The sequence below is a fragment of the Chaetodon auriga genome, chromosome 2 (assembly GCF_051107435.1).
Source record: "Chaetodon auriga isolate fChaAug3 chromosome 2, fChaAug3.hap1, whole genome shotgun sequence".
In the NCBI taxonomy this organism is placed as follows: Eukaryota; Metazoa; Chordata; class Actinopteri; order Chaetodontiformes; family Chaetodontidae; genus Chaetodon; species Chaetodon auriga.
The window spans coordinates 9,771,582-9,787,989 of NC_135075.1; the positions used below are offsets into that span (position 1 = coordinate 9,771,582).

At 42.0% G+C, this 16,408-nt stretch overlaps 1 protein-coding gene across 2 annotated transcripts in view; it reads left to right on the forward strand.

Moving 5' to 3' along the window:
- The window catches only part of cntn4 (contactin 4), a 137,734-nt gene that overhangs the window by 116,741 nt on the left and 4,585 nt on the right, over window positions 1–16,408 (forward strand). Inside the window, exons 12-18 of one of the 2 annotated variants that reach the window (XM_076753139.1) lie at window positions 308–435; window positions 9,648–9,823; window positions 11,907–12,027; window positions 12,473–12,631; window positions 13,503–13,652; window positions 14,361–14,431; window positions 15,946–16,180. In XM_076753139.1, coding sequence (XP_076609254.1) covers window positions 308–435; window positions 9,648–9,823; window positions 11,907–12,027; window positions 12,473–12,631; window positions 13,503–13,652; window positions 14,361–14,431; window positions 15,946–16,180 — 1,040 coding nt within the window. The remainder of the gene's footprint in view (window positions 1–307; window positions 436–9,647; window positions 9,824–11,906; window positions 12,028–12,472; window positions 12,632–13,502; window positions 13,653–14,360; window positions 14,432–15,945; window positions 16,181–16,408) is intronic. The other variant, XM_076753147.1, reaches the window with a different exon arrangement.

Here is a 16,408-nt window from a genome sequence, read left to right on the forward strand (position 1 = left end):
AGCACTTGTGGCCATTGCATAAAGGGCACGAAGCCACTCTTGTCCCAGATATCTTGAAGCCATAAGCTGAATAAATCCCCCTGAAACTACCGTCCTATTTCTCATCGTTGTCATCTGCAAGAAGCAGAACTTAATTAGAGATGCTGAGAAATGTTCTCTGTCATGTGTTAGTCACTTATCTTTGCTGTTATGTCAACCCTTTGCCACACAGTCAAAATTTTACAATCCATGCAAAGCAGCATTTGTTCCAATACAACAAGATGTTGCGACAGCAGTAATATTAATAAATTTGCTTTTTTTACTGCAGGGTCTCCATTCTGGGCAACGGCAACCTTCGGATATGGAATGCAACCAAATCTGATGCAGGTCTCTACACCTGTGTGGCAAGAAACCAGTTTGGCATGGCAAGCAGCACAGGAAGCATCACAGTTAAAGGTATTTCCGATTCCGTCTTTACATTTCATCACGGTCTCTTTTGCAGCTCCCTCAGCAGGGACCCTGACCAATGAAGTACTGGACACTTTTTTTTTTTCAAATGCATGTTTTTCACTCTGACAGCACGTAGAGTTGCTTGATATTTCATTCTGCTCCTTGAAAAACTAACCTGAAGTATTTCATAAATAAAACATGACCAACACAGAGAAGAAGGACACCGATTTTTGAAGCCTCCAACCACTTCACTCTCTCTGTCTTTTGATAAGCCAGGAGGAGCAGGGCCATTTCTCTGTGCTGTCATCACTAGAGAGACAGACACACCTCGGTTGCTATGTCTGTTTGCAGAGGTGTTGAAAACATTCAGTTCACTGCCTCGGTGCCTCCAGTACTGTCAGAGGATATGCGGTGTGACAAAGGCCTAGTGTTGTTAGATGATCTGGGCTGGGGTTTGCATTTCTGCTCTGGTGATGTGATTTATAATACTTCACAACAGAGAGAAAGCACTTTTTTTTTTGTTTTGGACACGTTTGGATCAGTTCTGATTATCAGCGATATTCCAATTGTTGCTGCACCTGACCTCGATGAATCAGATCACTTCAGTGTTTTTGTGTGGTTTGTATATGTCACCTGAAGTCCACACAAGATCAGGAGCTGTTAAAAAGAGTTCCATCATTGAGAATACTGGTGCCCTGTTCATGGAAGCTATTTCTTCGTTGCCTGTGCTCTCTTTGCCCTCTATGAATGATCTTCTAGACCTTTTAATTCCAAAACTGAGCATGTCATTGATGTCATGGCATCTGCTGGCTTTAATCATCCTCTGCAAAAACATGGAAGGAATGTGGTTAAAATGAGAAGATTTGATGCTCTTGACTACAGAGCTGTTCTTGAAATTGTGCATCATCTTAAGGCATCCACCTGTTGTTTTGATGTTCTCCAACAAGCTTTTTTAAACATGTTTTCAGCTGTTTGGCGACGGTTTTTACTGCAGATAGTCATTAGCTCTCTGTCATCACGCACTTTCTCTGTCATCAGGTAGTCTGAATACATCTGTGGTAACCAACTACAGATGAGTATCAAAATAATTAGAAAAAGCTGTCCACCAGCAGCTAACTAACCTCAAATGGTTGCTTTGATACTTTGATTTCAACCTCGCTCCAGCACTGAGACAGCTCTCATTAAAGTGCTGTAATGATATTCATTTAGAGGCTGACTCGGGAAGGTTTCAGTTCTAGTCTTGTTAGATCTAAGTACTGCTTTTAACACAGTAGTCCGCACAATAATACTGGACAGACTGGAAAACTGGGTTGGGCTCTCAGCTCTCAGTGCCAAAGTAGTTCAAGTCATATCTTCAGAACAGAAACTTCAGAGCAGAAAGGCTGAAATTTAGTCTGCATTCTGCATCTCGTATAAGCATCTATAATGGCTTTCTCTCTGGAGTCTTAGCAAAGACCAAGAACACTGAGCACATCACACCAGTTCTCAGATCTCTGCACTGTATTGCAGCGTGTCAGAGAAGTTTAAAGTGTTTAAAGTGAGTTTAAAGTACTGCTGCTTGTCTATAAATCTCTCAATGGGTTAGGACCAAAATACATCTCTGGACCTTCTCTGCCTCTTGGTCATCACGTAGAAGCCTGCTAACTGTTCCCAGAGTGCAAACTAAACATGGAGGCGCAGCATTTAGTTACTGTGCAGCACAGCGCTGCAACAAACTTTCAGAGGATATTAGACTCGTGCCAACTCTGACTACCTTTAAATCCAAGTTAATGAACCATCTTGCCTTCCTATCCTGTAGTTATATCTCTGTTCTTAACGTTTTAATTTCCTTTTAAACGGTTTCTATCTTTTAATTTGCATTTTAATGTTTTTATGTCGTTTTTATTTCTTTTTTTACGTTTTTAATGCATTATGTAAAGCACTTTGAATCGCTTTTGTGTATGAAATGCACCAAGCCTTGCCTTGCCTTCCTTGAAAATGAATGTGAGCTGGATAGAAATTGCTGCGCATGGAGCGGCTTTATTCTGTGCACACTGCTGTTTTTCTGTCCACGGGGGATAGTGTTCTCACCTCCTCCAGTTTCTGGGGGATTTGCTGACATATTCAGTCAACTATACCCTCACAGTGACCCCATTTTCACAGAGGTTGCTCAGTTCATTTGTGTTATTGTTACTTGTTCTGCCTTGCCTTGTGTAAATTTATAGAATTATTGATCTGCATTATATTGGCCTGAGGGAGAAAAGTTCACGCCTCATATTTCAAAAAGGTTTGGTATAAATTTGCATGCATATTTCAACAGATTATTGGAATTTTCACATCAGATCTTTTAGACAGATCAGACAGCCGCCATTGCATTTGATCAGTCTCACCACAAGCAGCAAATTCTGAGAAGTCAAAGTAAACCGTGTGGGCAAGATCGTGCTCCGAAAATTCACTCAGAACATTTTTTCACCTACAGTACCAAAGACAGAATTCAGCGTAACCACATGTAAACAAGCCCACACCGACTGCCTACCTGTGTTGGTGGCGAGGTTCGGCAAGGAATTGTACAGGTTAAAAAAAACTAATAACGCGGTGCCAAAATCCTTCCACTTCCCCAGAACATATGGTGAGAAGTGTTGTATGTCTTCTGCCACTCTCTGACGTTACATCATATTTCACTGGAAAAGATGGAGCTTCTCCTTCTTCCTCTGTGGTTTCTGATTTTGCTCAAATGTTCAATCCATTTAATTGTCTTTCCTCTACAAGTTAACAATCTGCAGCATCCTCTGAAACACAGTGTCAACTGCATGGCAGCCTGCTAAACTATCAGTTGGAAAAATAGTTTCCTCATATTTTCCAGCAGCTACTGTAGAAACATGAATTCATTTTCATTTTTAGCGTGAAAATACTTTAAAAAATGTTTGAATAATGTCAAAATAACGTTGACTATACGACAGCAAGACGAGTGTGCTGGACTGTATCTATACACTAATACCCTCTTTACCAGAAGACACATCACATAATATCATAATGGAATTTTAAAAAACTCCCGACCAGCTATTTCGTCTGTAAATCACTATGAAGGCATGTTTCCTTTTTCTGTTGAATTATACACGACAGATTTCATTTATTATGAATGCCTGAAAGTCAGCAGCAGTCAAGGATGTGGGGAAAGCTTAGAGTGCACCTTGCTGCTGATTAATGCTGATGCCTCACTCTGCCTCCCATTGACGACTCTGCCTTTCTACAAAAATAATCAGTAACCTTTGCATAATTGAAGTGAAGGAATAGTGTAAAATGTCAGTGTATTTGTATTTTTGCATATGATCGTGTTAATTGCTGTGAAATTTTAAGCACAGAGCTCGACTTCGAGGCATAATGAAAAGAACAGCATTGCTACACTCTGCCAGTCACACTCTACGCTCTCCTTTTACCCATTTATCACACACTGTGAAATGAAAATGGTACAGAACCCCCCAGCCAATCAGTGTGTGTGTGCAAGAGGGGGGGGGTGAGGGCTGCCGTGCTCACTGTAAGTTCAGGTTTATGGCCTATATGTGATTTTCCAATCAAGCTGCAAGGAAACACACCCACGTATGTCTTCTCAGCATAAATAGATGGCGCCTTTATCCACTTATTATTCTTGTGAAACGGAATACGGGCTTTATTTGACACCCTCTCTCTCTCTCCCGTCCTTTCCATCATCATACGTTAAAGCTGTTTTCTGCAGCTGATGTACAAATGTTCCTGAATATGATCTTGTGCCTTTCTGTCACAATCGATATTGTTTGGAAAATGGGATGGGGTAATTTACATGCACTATTTCATTGAGGATTGGAAACCTGTTTAGTGGGGGGAAATTTTTGTTGCAGGAGCAGCCCTTATGGGAGATGACAGTAGTTTATTCAAATTGACTTTGGTGATATGAATGCTGAAAAATACCTGTCAAAAAGCATTTGCCGTCTCCCGCTGTGAATAAGCCACCTAGCAAACAGGAGAGGAGCAGTCACAACAGATGAGCCCTGTTAATGTCCCCATTATTCCAACACTGGGGGGATATTAGCAGATTAATTGCACTTGATTATAGACGTGCTCCCTGAATTTTGATTACACTGGAGATGAGCCGTTGCAATTAGGGTTGCCTCCGATCATTACAGATGGTCAGTGAACTCAAAACTTCTGAGATCATACTGTGTTCACTTCTGTCTGCCTCTGCAAAGCCTAAAGGCAGTTCACACTGTGACACAGCGTTCCAACCATTTGCTTCGGAGGTGTTTGGAAAGTAAAAATGATTATAGTATTTTAGTTATTTTGTCATGTTGTCTGTGTTTCCACTTGTATTTAAGGTACTTGAATCTTTTTTGTGCAAACATTCTGCTCCCCAGAGGATGAATGCTAATGACATTGGTGAGGCTTAGGGTTCCTGAGTGTTCCCCTCAGGATGAATTGCTATATTGCAATAAATCTTCTACTAGCGCCATCGTGAAATTAAATTGGAACTTGTATGCTTTCAGATACTTTCTCATTCCCATCGGCCTCAATGTGCTTTGAGTGTAGTGCAAATTACCAAATGTAAGCATGCTAAACTACGATGGTTAAAATGATGAACATTGGCACTTTGGATTTGTCACTGAGAGCGTGTTAGCGTGCATACATTTGCATTTGGGCTGCCTCAAAGAGTCTTGACCGTACCTGCAGACGCTTATGGACGAGACATGTTTGAAAGAACTAGTTTGTACGACATGAAAAAAGTATTTATAGATGTTCAAAATGGCTGCATTCCAAGGTGGAGTGGAATGTTGGCCACCATAGAGATGGGCAAGACTTGGTAATTATATAAATATGGGAATAACATTTTCAGACAGTCTCTACTGGAAAACATTCGTAGTGTTGCAGTCCGATGTGAAAAGTTACAGAAATAATTAAAGAAAGAAGAAAGAGAGTTTAAACGAAACAGTCAACCCTGCCAGCTTTGTCACCTCCACACAGCTGGCCGGTCTGTGTTACAATCTAGATTTGTAAGATTGTCGGCTTTGGAAAGTAACATAAATTCTCAGCTAGAACTCAGCGCATTGGTCATTACTTTTATCTTTTTGCAGCTTTTGGAGGTGCAAGACAGAAGATAAATCTGGTCAATTTACTCATGATTTCATGCCCCAGTGAATGGAAGGAATGGTCCTAAAAACATCCCAATTTTATGCCGAACTCTAGGAGGTGCTTTCTAAAACAAAGCTTTTGTCAAACCACGTTGAATGCCAGCAACCGTGTGAAATAAATGCAACGTGTGACTTCTGACAGCCTTATAGAAAAATAATGAGCAGGCATCTGTCAGTGATCACCAGCAGGTTGCTACAGATGTGCCACGGCACAGCCTGCAAATACAGTATTCGCTGAATGCTGTATGTATCTGTTGACAGATGTACACAAGGTTTTCCAGCAATTGAAGTTTGTCCTTGAGAGACCTTACATTTTTTTTCCTTTGGAAAATGAGTTGCATTGCAAAAAGCTTGGTTTGTTCATTTGAAAAGCAAAAAAGGGGAGAGGGTTGAATGATTTCTTTTTATAATCATCACCGCCGCATTGTTCAAAACTGGCCTGAGTGATAACACCGAGGAAAGAGAGGCTTCGTGTTCTGCGGCATGGAATGTGATGCGTGATGTTCTCGTGATTTACCGTCAGCTACATGATATGTACCTCAGCTCGACAAGCAGCGTCAGATTTTTGTGCAGTCTTTTTAGAAAAGGCTTTTGACCTGCCAGTGAAAAACGTTTTGTGTTTGTCTTGAACCTGCATGCCTCCAGATTGTCTGCATGATTCTCAGTTTGAAGGACTTAGAGGGTGAGGGTGAGGCTTTGCTCTGGTAAATTTGTTTTCAAAATCCCTGCATCGCGTGGCCCACGGCTCTTTGACACCCTCCTTTTTGCATTATTCAAGCTCACATCATTCACCTTGTGTGAAAAACTACTGTGTGTGTGTGTGTGTGTGTGTGTGTGTGTGTGTGTGTGTATACTCAAGGAGAATACACACTTACACATTACAGCTTCAGACCATCAGTGCTGGGACAGATTCTCCGCATTATTCATGATGAAGACTGGTGAAACTGGCCATGTGAGGCGTGTCAGTGTGCCTCAGAGAGGAGTAGGGAGTCGTTTGGTAACCGTTAGCTCGCTCTGTTTTCTGCACAACCATATGTTATTGTTACACAGCTTCTCTGAATGTTCCCACTGTAAGCCAGTGTCAGTAAGTCTTCTGTTTGGCTCTCACACCTCCTCCAGTCCCTTTGCCTTAAAATGGCATGTAGTGCTGTGATTATTGTTGCTGTTTAAAGTAGCAGAGTGGCAATAGATTCTGCATATTCATGTGTTTCCTCTAAAGACAGGCAGCTAGGGAAGGACTTGTCACAGTTATTGATTGGCGCTTATAGTAGCCAATAGCACTGAATGTCATGCAGTCAACGGTCTTATTAGCTGACTCTGCCGAGACTGAGAGCTCCAAGTGAACACGGCTGGACCAGGACTGAGCACAGCCTCTGAGACCAATGGAGGCCAGTTTGATAACAGGGAATACAGAACTGAGGTGCCGAGGACCACAAGCTGCACAGCTAACTGAGCTAACAGCAGCTACTATTAACAGCAGTTGGCAGTTACTTTAGCAAAGAATGAAGCTATCTGTCCAAAAATCACAGAGAGTCAAGGCAGAGTAGCCGGAGAACATCAGAAGGAAAACCAGAATTTATTTATTGCATGACACATACGTTTAAAAGCCACGTGGCTTGAATGCAGCACTCATGGAGACGATCGCCAGAAAAATAACTGCATCGGTTGTATTCAAACACTTGTGCTCTCTTATGTTTATGTGTTCCTGAAAAATGATCTCTGGCAGTCAAGAGGGTGGTTTCTGCCCTTTTTTAATCATAAAGGCAGATATATTGTTTCAGCTTCTCAAAGGTCTATTGGGAGAACATCAGGGTGGATTTGACATCAGAGATAATGGCTTTTATTTTTCAAGTCAGTTGTTTCCTTAGAGTGTCCTTGATGTTTTCTGAAAATAACTGTGATTTGGTACTTGTTATTGTGAAAATAGGTCAACCTAAACCCAAGTAAATATTCATCAATTATTCATTTATCACTGAAAAATAAATTGTCCTTATATGTAGAATTGTGTGCTTTCTTGCGGACAAATTTCACATTTGCTTGTTCAGCTAATTTCATGAGTTAAGTCAACGGGAAATTGGGATTTGATCTGTGTTAAAATGGGGATTCCACAGACATACTCCAACAAAAAAATACCATAGCTTCTTGATTTTCAGATGCACAATAGCATTTAAAAAAAATGAATGATAAGAAAATGTCATGAAATTCAGTCACTTCACCAAAATCTGTTTTTGGAAAGATATCCTTCACGGCAAATTCAGTTTAGTAAGAGAATTCTCCTGAATTACAAAGTGGTACAGGTACAGTTTATTGGTCTGCTACTCTATCGTTCCTCGTTGGAGAAATTACACCTTGAACACTTAGCCTTACAAAGAAATACATATGATGTACGTTAATTTAGTTACTTAGTGTCTATTTAATATGCTGTCATTTTAAACCCTGTGCCATTGAGTGACAGGTGAGTCTGGAGAGAACACTCCTGAAATCTTACGACTCATAAGTACAAAGTGAAGTATATCAACAGTGCTTTGAACCACCTCAGCAGCACTTCCTGAGGTGCTACCCAGTCTCTCAGCACGCTAACACGTTCTCTATCTTGTCTCTGATTGACCCCGCTAAGTGAGTGGGTTACTATCCTCTCGTTTGCAGTGGCAGTAGGTAACAAGGCATTATACAAGATAGAAATCAATCAAATTATGCTCAAGAGTCCAGTGTGTGGTTGTGTAACCAACCTTGGTTGTCTATAATCCGTCACAAATGATGACAGAGGAGGGTAGTAAGGGAGCATATTCCCACCATCATTGTCCCAGTGAATCCCGGGCAGCACGCGCCACAAGGAGTGGAGGTCATGTTAGAAAATAGATAAAAAAGGAAATAAATGTTTTTAGTATGTTTCCGTGTTGCAGAGATAGAGGAGGAAATATCTTTGACAGCAAGCATTTCCCTGTAGATCCTTCCTGGGCCTTTTGTTTTCTCCGGTTTCCTTCTCCTCACACCATGGCCACTGTTGTTTGTTTTTTTTTTGGTGTTTCTTACCCTTTAAATTTCTTAGCGTTTCTTTTTCCTTCCTGCACTTGTTCTACAAGGTGTAGTTGGCCTTTAGAAACAGAGCAGACGCAGACCCTTGAATAACTCCTGAGTGTTATTACGACGTCTTTACTGCACCGCCACTGCTCACCATTTAGCCCCAGCAATAGAGGACTTGGGCTCTCAGACACACTCTCATTGTGTATATGACAAAACCTACCAGCTGATAGCATTCTGGCCTGATATCAGAAAACGACTAGATAAATCACATTGTGAGTGTGTGGTGGTGGTGGTGGTGTGTGTGTGTGTGTGTGTGTGTGTGTGTTGGGGAGTGGAGAGAGGGGGCCAATACAATGAAGGTATCGAATTCACTCTGGATGAAGACTGCACAGCCGGCACTTTCTACATGAATCTATGCCTGTCCAGGGATCATTTGCCATGGTTAATTTAGTCTGTGTGCTCAGAGTGGCAATTTCAACCAAGTAATCACAGCACCCCCAAGAGGGAGACAGGTGCTGCACACTCAGAGAACAAAGCCTCTCATCTCGCCTTGCTCATGTCCTTCCGCCTTCCTCCTCCGCTGCTCACACGCAAGTGCATATAGGGACGCTTGCCTTATTCCCCTGTGATGCCATTGTAATGCACTGCAGGCCTGAAAAGAGAGTAGTGACGACTGGAAGAAGTGCTCACTGCTGTTTACTGTTTTCCGAATGGTGCGTTTTGGGAATTTCTGGCGATCGGGGTAAGTTCCAGGCTGAAGACTGGGCTGGCAGTGACACATGGAGGCTTCTCAGGATGCAGGAGAGACACATCACAGAGTCCCCACAGAGACGAGCTCAGGCCGAAACTAATACCAGTTATTGTAGCTGCGTGCCCTACTTTTCTGTGTGCTCTGTCCCATATATCCTTCTATTAACTGTCTGACATATCCATAAGAATGATGGAAGGGCTTGGCTTTTTGCAAAGCCCTTTCTTGTGCTGAATTGTAATGCCTGGGAAAGTGGAGCCGAACAGTATGTTTGATCAGACGTGCATGGGTGTGATTGTGTGTTTCAGAGCCGACCATCATAACGACCCTGCCATCCACACTGGACGTCACCGTGGGAGAGAGTGTGGTCCTGCCCTGTCAAGTGAGCCACGACCCATCTCTGGAGCTCAAATTCACCTGGTTCTTCAACGAGCAGCTCATCCACTTCGGCAGCCACGGTGGATTCTTTGAAAAAGTGGGAGGTGTAAGTCCATAATCCCTCAAAGTTTCTCAAACCCTGTTAGGCTATCATGCCTCTGATTTTTAAACTGGCTGTCACATACGTTGGAGCTGCAAAGACGGGTGTCCCATTCACAAACAACTGAGGATGCATGCAGCAGGGGATTACAAGTCAAGTTGCCACGAAGTCACGATGCTGTAGCTGCTACAGTGACATTTCCACTGTTTAGAAATAAAGCAACCTGCTAAAAACCAAATAAAATGAAGAGGTTAAGAGGTAACCTGTTCAGAGGTAGATTTGTATGTGGCATTCATCCTTGAATTTCTAAAACTTTTTTTAATGCATGACACACTTTGATAGACATCTGCCAGATCTACCTAACTAACATAACAGTCAGAATCCCAGTAAGAAACAGCAGCTAGCAGCAGTGGTAAACTTAAAAGCACACAGGCCTCCTCACACCAGTAACGTTAGCATAAGGAATAAAGGTAACATTAGCATATATGAAATAAAGAGCGCAGAAGCTCCCTCGTTAGTAATGTATGAACTTCCTTCTGATCAGCATCAAAACATGCTACGCTAGACTTACGCTACACATGGAATACAGTTACAGATACCTGCAGTGTATACAGGCAAGCTTCACTCATGAAACTGTGTCAGTACAGGATTTGGTCTGTGTATTAAGGGTGACACATCAGTCACACAGGATCAGGAAAACATACTCTGCACAACTGAGACTTTTTTTTCCTTTGAAATATTATAAGCGTGAAAAGGTGATGCATTTTCCATCAAAAGCCACCAGTCTGCACCTCTATCAGCTGTCACCAAGTGCCACACTGAAACACTAAACGCATGTCAAACCAATCGCCCAAACAGAGCCTTTCTTCTTCACCAGTTTCTGTTCAAAACTACCTACCACCTTATTAAAATCCAGGGCTCTGACCAGATCACGACTAATTCTGCACTCCCAGTGTGCAGGTTTCCCTCTTGAGATACTGAGTATTTTCACCCATTATGTTTGCGATTCAAGTAACACCTCATGTTGATCTCCCCAAAAGTTTGTCTTTCCCGATGCCATCGTTCAGAGACATGTCCCAGCTTTTACACCATGCTCTCACATGACCCAGAATACACAATGAATAATTAAGAAACAAACCTTATTTTATCAGTGCGACCACACTCCTCTGCTACACAAAAAAACGTCAATTTATTTTTCAACCCCTTCAGAGATTTCACCGAAAAAAGGTCAAGAGGTGACTGAAGATTCATTGGTACATCAATATTGTACTTCTTCTTTTAGCGGGGTCGTAATAAATTCAGCCGCAGTGCAGAGGGAATGTTTGTATCAAGTGTATTATTTATGGCCAGAAAATTGCTGCCTGTGGTTTATTTTAAAATGAAATTTACATACGCACCCTGCAACCAGTCTCAGTCAGCCGCTGTATACTTTTAAAGGTTTGCAGCTTGCATTTTAGCATGTGATACCCAGGCTTCTTTTTTTTTAATTGAAGGCTCCTTTAGAGACTGCAGGCGTAAATATAAAAATACAACACTGAGGAGTCTTTCCTGTTTCATCCGTAATTTAGGTTATTTACAGCCTCCTCTCCATAATAAATTGGTGTACATCTACACTTACATTGATTAAGTTACAAGGCCCTCCATAAAATTCATACTGCCTGACAATTACAGAACCTGCACTGCTCTACTCTGATGAAATGATAATGTAGGCGTGGGAATTGCACTTAGAGATGGAATAAAAGACTCCTTTAAAGAACTTGACTAGCCACTAGGCTGCTCCTTAAGGCTGCAACTGCACTAGACCACGATCAAAATCAAGCTGTCTGAGTACATTTCTGTAATTATGTGTGCTCAATGGAGAGACATCCTTTTTAGGAAATAGAGGGAAAGGCTGCATGAGGAATTATGGATTCATTATTCAAGATACACATACAGTACATAAGAATGAGCTTTCTGTTTAGCCCGTTTTGTTCCCATGTGGCTGGAAAGTCAGTATTGTTCTTGAATTACAATAGCTGGAGACTTACCATGTTGCTTATGGAACTCTCTGTGCATGTGTGTGTGTGATTTTGCATGTGTTGAATGACAGCAGCATTCGGCAGGAGACATTATGATTCGAAATATCCAGCTGAGGCATGCGGGGAAGTACACGTGTGCTGTGCAAACGAAGGTGGACAGCATTTCCATTGCTGTTGACTTGGTTGTCAGAGGTAAGTGGCAGCAGTGGCTGGTCATTCACGCTGCAATTCAAAATTACCACTGACCACATTCTCCAGCTTATTAGCGTTTAAGCTTTCAAAACATTTAAATGATTCATCGTTCATCTACTGCGTTTGTTAGTGATTAATCTTTACCGTGACTGGTTGTGCTTCACTTATGAAAAATAAGGGGATAGAGTGAAGAGGGAGGCAAATGGAAATTTCTCTCTTCAAGGTTTAAAGGAAATTTACTGTCTAATTAGACCAAATAGCTCCCAAAGGTTTCACAGTGAACTGATTTCGCTACAGTAGCCGCAGGTGCTAAAACCACCACGACTCTCTGCCATCTTTCCATCTCTTCCTGATTTACATTTCCTCCCCCTCCCTCCTCTCCTCCCCTCCTCCGTCTGTCTCTATCTTTCTCTCCCCTTTCCTGCCTGGCTATGCCATCTATCAGGTCCCCCGGGGCCCCCCACCAGCATCCATGTTGAAGAAATCACTGATACCACAGCCTCTCTGTCCTGGAGGCCTGGTCCTGATAATCACAGTCCAATTACGGCATACACCATCCAGGCCAGGACACCATTTTCCCTCGGGTGGCAGGCTGTCACCACAGGTAAGCTCTCTCCAACCAGCCGTGGCCTCCTGCGAGCCGCTCTTCATTCTGCCTCGCCTGTGAGAATATTGGAGATGTAATTTTTTTTTACCTCGGCACCAAATGGTACGCAATCGTAGCATGACCATTGACCGCCATTTTATCTGACTCCTGGGAGTCCTGAAACACGGATCTCATCCTCATGATGAAGCTTGTTGCCAAGGCTGTAATTTGATCGTGTAGTTAAGTGATAGCACAGGTGTCATTTTTCCCCACATCCTCTTTAATGGGGCCCTTAGCATTCATGCATGACTGGCATAATGTGCATTTATCCCATACTGTATACCTTGTTCTATTGATGTTTTTGTGAATTAAGGGCACTTTGATCTAAGATAGTTTTACTGGCCTCATTGATTTAGTACATCAGGATCATATATTTGAAATAGAACTACATTATGACCTTGCAGGTAGACAGAGCTCCTCCATCAACTGAAGAAACTGACTTCTTGTCATTTTTTGTCACTGCTTTTTTTAATAATTTTTTTTGTTTGTTTTTTTTGTTTGTTTTTTGCATTATGCTGATTTTAGTGCTTTGCTCTTGAATCCAGTAACATACATGCATAAATACTATATCGCACATCTTACTAAAGAGATATCTCCATATTAAGTTATTAATCAGTATATCTCCTGATATGTGATCCTCCTTTTTTTTTTCCTCTTTTTTTGAGTTTGTGCGTGCATTATGTGACTTTGTGAGGGATTACACTTGTCCTATGTACCTGTGGTAGAGTCCTACCAGGCTTTTCAGCCAGGGGACAATCTGCTGCTAATGCTAAGCTGACACACACAGAAAGTATCTTGATATTGAAGGGGGCACTGTGTTTTATGCCAGTTCCTGAAGTGGTGGGGGGCCACCGGCTGACAGCTACAGTAATAGACCTGAGCCCTTGGGTGGAGTATGAGTTTCGAGTCCTGGCAAGCAACACCATCGGGACCGGCGAGCCCAGCAAGCCATCTAAACAAGCAAGGACAAAGGGGACCTGTATGTACTGCATGAGCAGAAAAAAAAATCTCCTTATGCCTCTGTCTGAAATGTATGTCATGCTTGTCCTACCATTATTAGCTTAATGTCTTTATTTACTCCAAGCAATAGGAATAAAGGCGGGATGTATGCATGAAGGAACATTTTAATGCCAGAAGTCAGATGAGAAGATCTGTTTGACTGTTGTCTGTGAAATGCGAAGAAAGAGCCAGGAAATGGTTAGCTTAGCCTAGCATAAAGACAGGAAACAGGGGAAAAGAGATGGCCTGACTCTGCCAAATGGTTATATACCCCAGCAAGAACACAGCTAAAGCTCAATGGTTTGGAATTCTGTCTTAACTTTACAAGAATCAACGTGTTAAATGTAAACTCTAGCACATAACCCCCACGTAAAACCACAACTTGTCGTTTTTACACTTATTGCTTATTGTACCGATTAACTATACCAGCATGAAACGCTAAGTAATGAGCTTTAGAGGTGAACCTTAACAAAAAATACTCGCCATCTCTATAAAGCAGCATCAGCAAAGTAACCAGAGAGTGCTCGATTCACCAAGGTTCACAATTTCTGGATGTTGAAGTCTGAATATGTCAAAAAAATCCCCTTTCTCAGCCTTTTGGGAATAGCAACATTAAAAACGATTACATGTGCCTTTTTAGCATCGTGTGAAGTCAACAGTGCTGAGCTGATCTGTCTTCTTCCTCCAGCTCCGAAGGTCACACCAGCTAATGTGAGCGGAGGCGGTGGCAGTCGCTCCGAATTAGTCATCACATGGGAGGTAAGCAAACTTGCTCAGGACCCCCTCACCCATGTAGGAGGGAGCCAGACGTCATTATTCTCTGTGGATCTGGGCCGCTGTTTCATTAATAACAGCTGAATGGCTTAATGTATGGCATTTCATTTTTAAGAACAGAGAAGCAATAACTGTTGCTGTCACCCTAGGGGAGAGAAAAATGCTTTTGAGGTTTCAATAAGATAATTAAACTCAATGGTTCTTTCAAAGTCCCAACTTTGTTTCAGATTGTTTTCTCTTTCTTCCTTTTTTCCGTTCTCCTTTTTCTTGCTTTCCTACAAAGCCCCTGCATATCATTCCAGCTCCAAAAGCTTATATTTATTCAGGCTGCTCTAAATCATGAGGCCCCACTGTGAAATGTTTGACAGAACCAGCGTTGATGTTTCAATATGCAAGAGTTCAATAAAGCTTTCAAATAAAGTCTAAACTGCCGCTTAGCAAAGCTGCTAATTTGCCTCAGTCCTGAAAATTCCATTTTCCTTGCTGTGATACCGTGATGGTAAATGACAATGAACTGCATTTATATAGCGCTTTTCTCATCTATCGACCACTCAGGGTGCTTTACGACACATGACAACATTCACCCATTCAGACACAGATTCATACACTGATGGCAGAGGCTGCCATGCAAGGTGCCAACCTGCTCATCAGGAGCGATACAACGCTTTCTATCTAAAACACCCCGCAATGATTCTGTGCTCACCCATTCACACACACACACACACACACACACACACAGACACACACACACAGTTGGCACAGTCATTAGTGTAAAGGAGGAACAAAAGGGGTCCTGGAATCGACTCCTGTGGGACAGCACAAGTAATTCACACCATATAAATCCACCCATTTACATTTAGAAAATCTTTCTGATTAGCAATGTAACTTAAGAGAAGCCATATTAAACCCCTAATGCAATAACCTAATAAATGAAATACTATGACCAAGTGTATCAATGGTTTTTGATATATCCAAAAATGCTCAAAGATACCAAAGTCATTCACATTATATTCCCATGAATGTCCACGCTGGCCCAGAGTTGTGATACCCCAAGCACAGTCTGAGTACCTCTAGAAGAGATAAAACAGGAAGAAGTGCTTGAAATACAGTATGAGTGTCTGTCGGTTAGTGGACCAGAGTGAAAAGGGTGAGTTTATCCACTAGAATGAAGTCTGCAACTCTGACTGTATGAGGCATGTTATCAGTCTGGACAACATCTGCTGGTCCAGTATCATGCTGAGTGCACTGTACTGTGTAATGGATGTGTCCAGTAATGGCTCTTGTGTGTGCAGCATGTTATATTTGAGGCAAAGCATTGCCTCAAAAATTGAAAGCCATATCTTTCATTTGGATTTCAGATATTAGTATTTAATGAATTAATGAATTACAAGACCAATTGATGAACTAAAGGATGAATTGAGAGTTTTGAGTGACTATATAGAAATTTATTTCATGCACAAAATTCCATTGAAATTGTCAAACTGGGTTTTTTCTTGCAGCCGGTTCCAGAGGAGCTGCAGAATGGACCGGGGTTCGGCTATGTTGTGGCTTTTCGACCCCACGGGGCCACGGGATGGATGCAGGCTGCCGTGCCATCCGCTGAAGCGTCCAGATATGTCTTTAAAAATGAGAGCATCCAGCCTTTCTCGCCTTTCCATGTGAAGGTTGGGGTTTACAACAATGAGGGGGAGGGACCATTCGGACCTGTTACCACTATCTACTCTGCTGAGGAAGGTGTGTATGATCTCATGTCACTCTCAATATGTTATGGAACTGCTCTACTTGCTCAGCCACTGTTAATACATGAGTAGATCCATTCAGGGTCTCAACAGTGGCAGCAGTGATCTTGGATCCAGCGTGCTTCTATCAGCACTTGCAGACATCTTTCCCATATTCTCTCCCTCTGTTGTTTGGATGAAAGAAATCATTTTTAAAAAAAAGTTTTGATGTTCCCACTTTGAG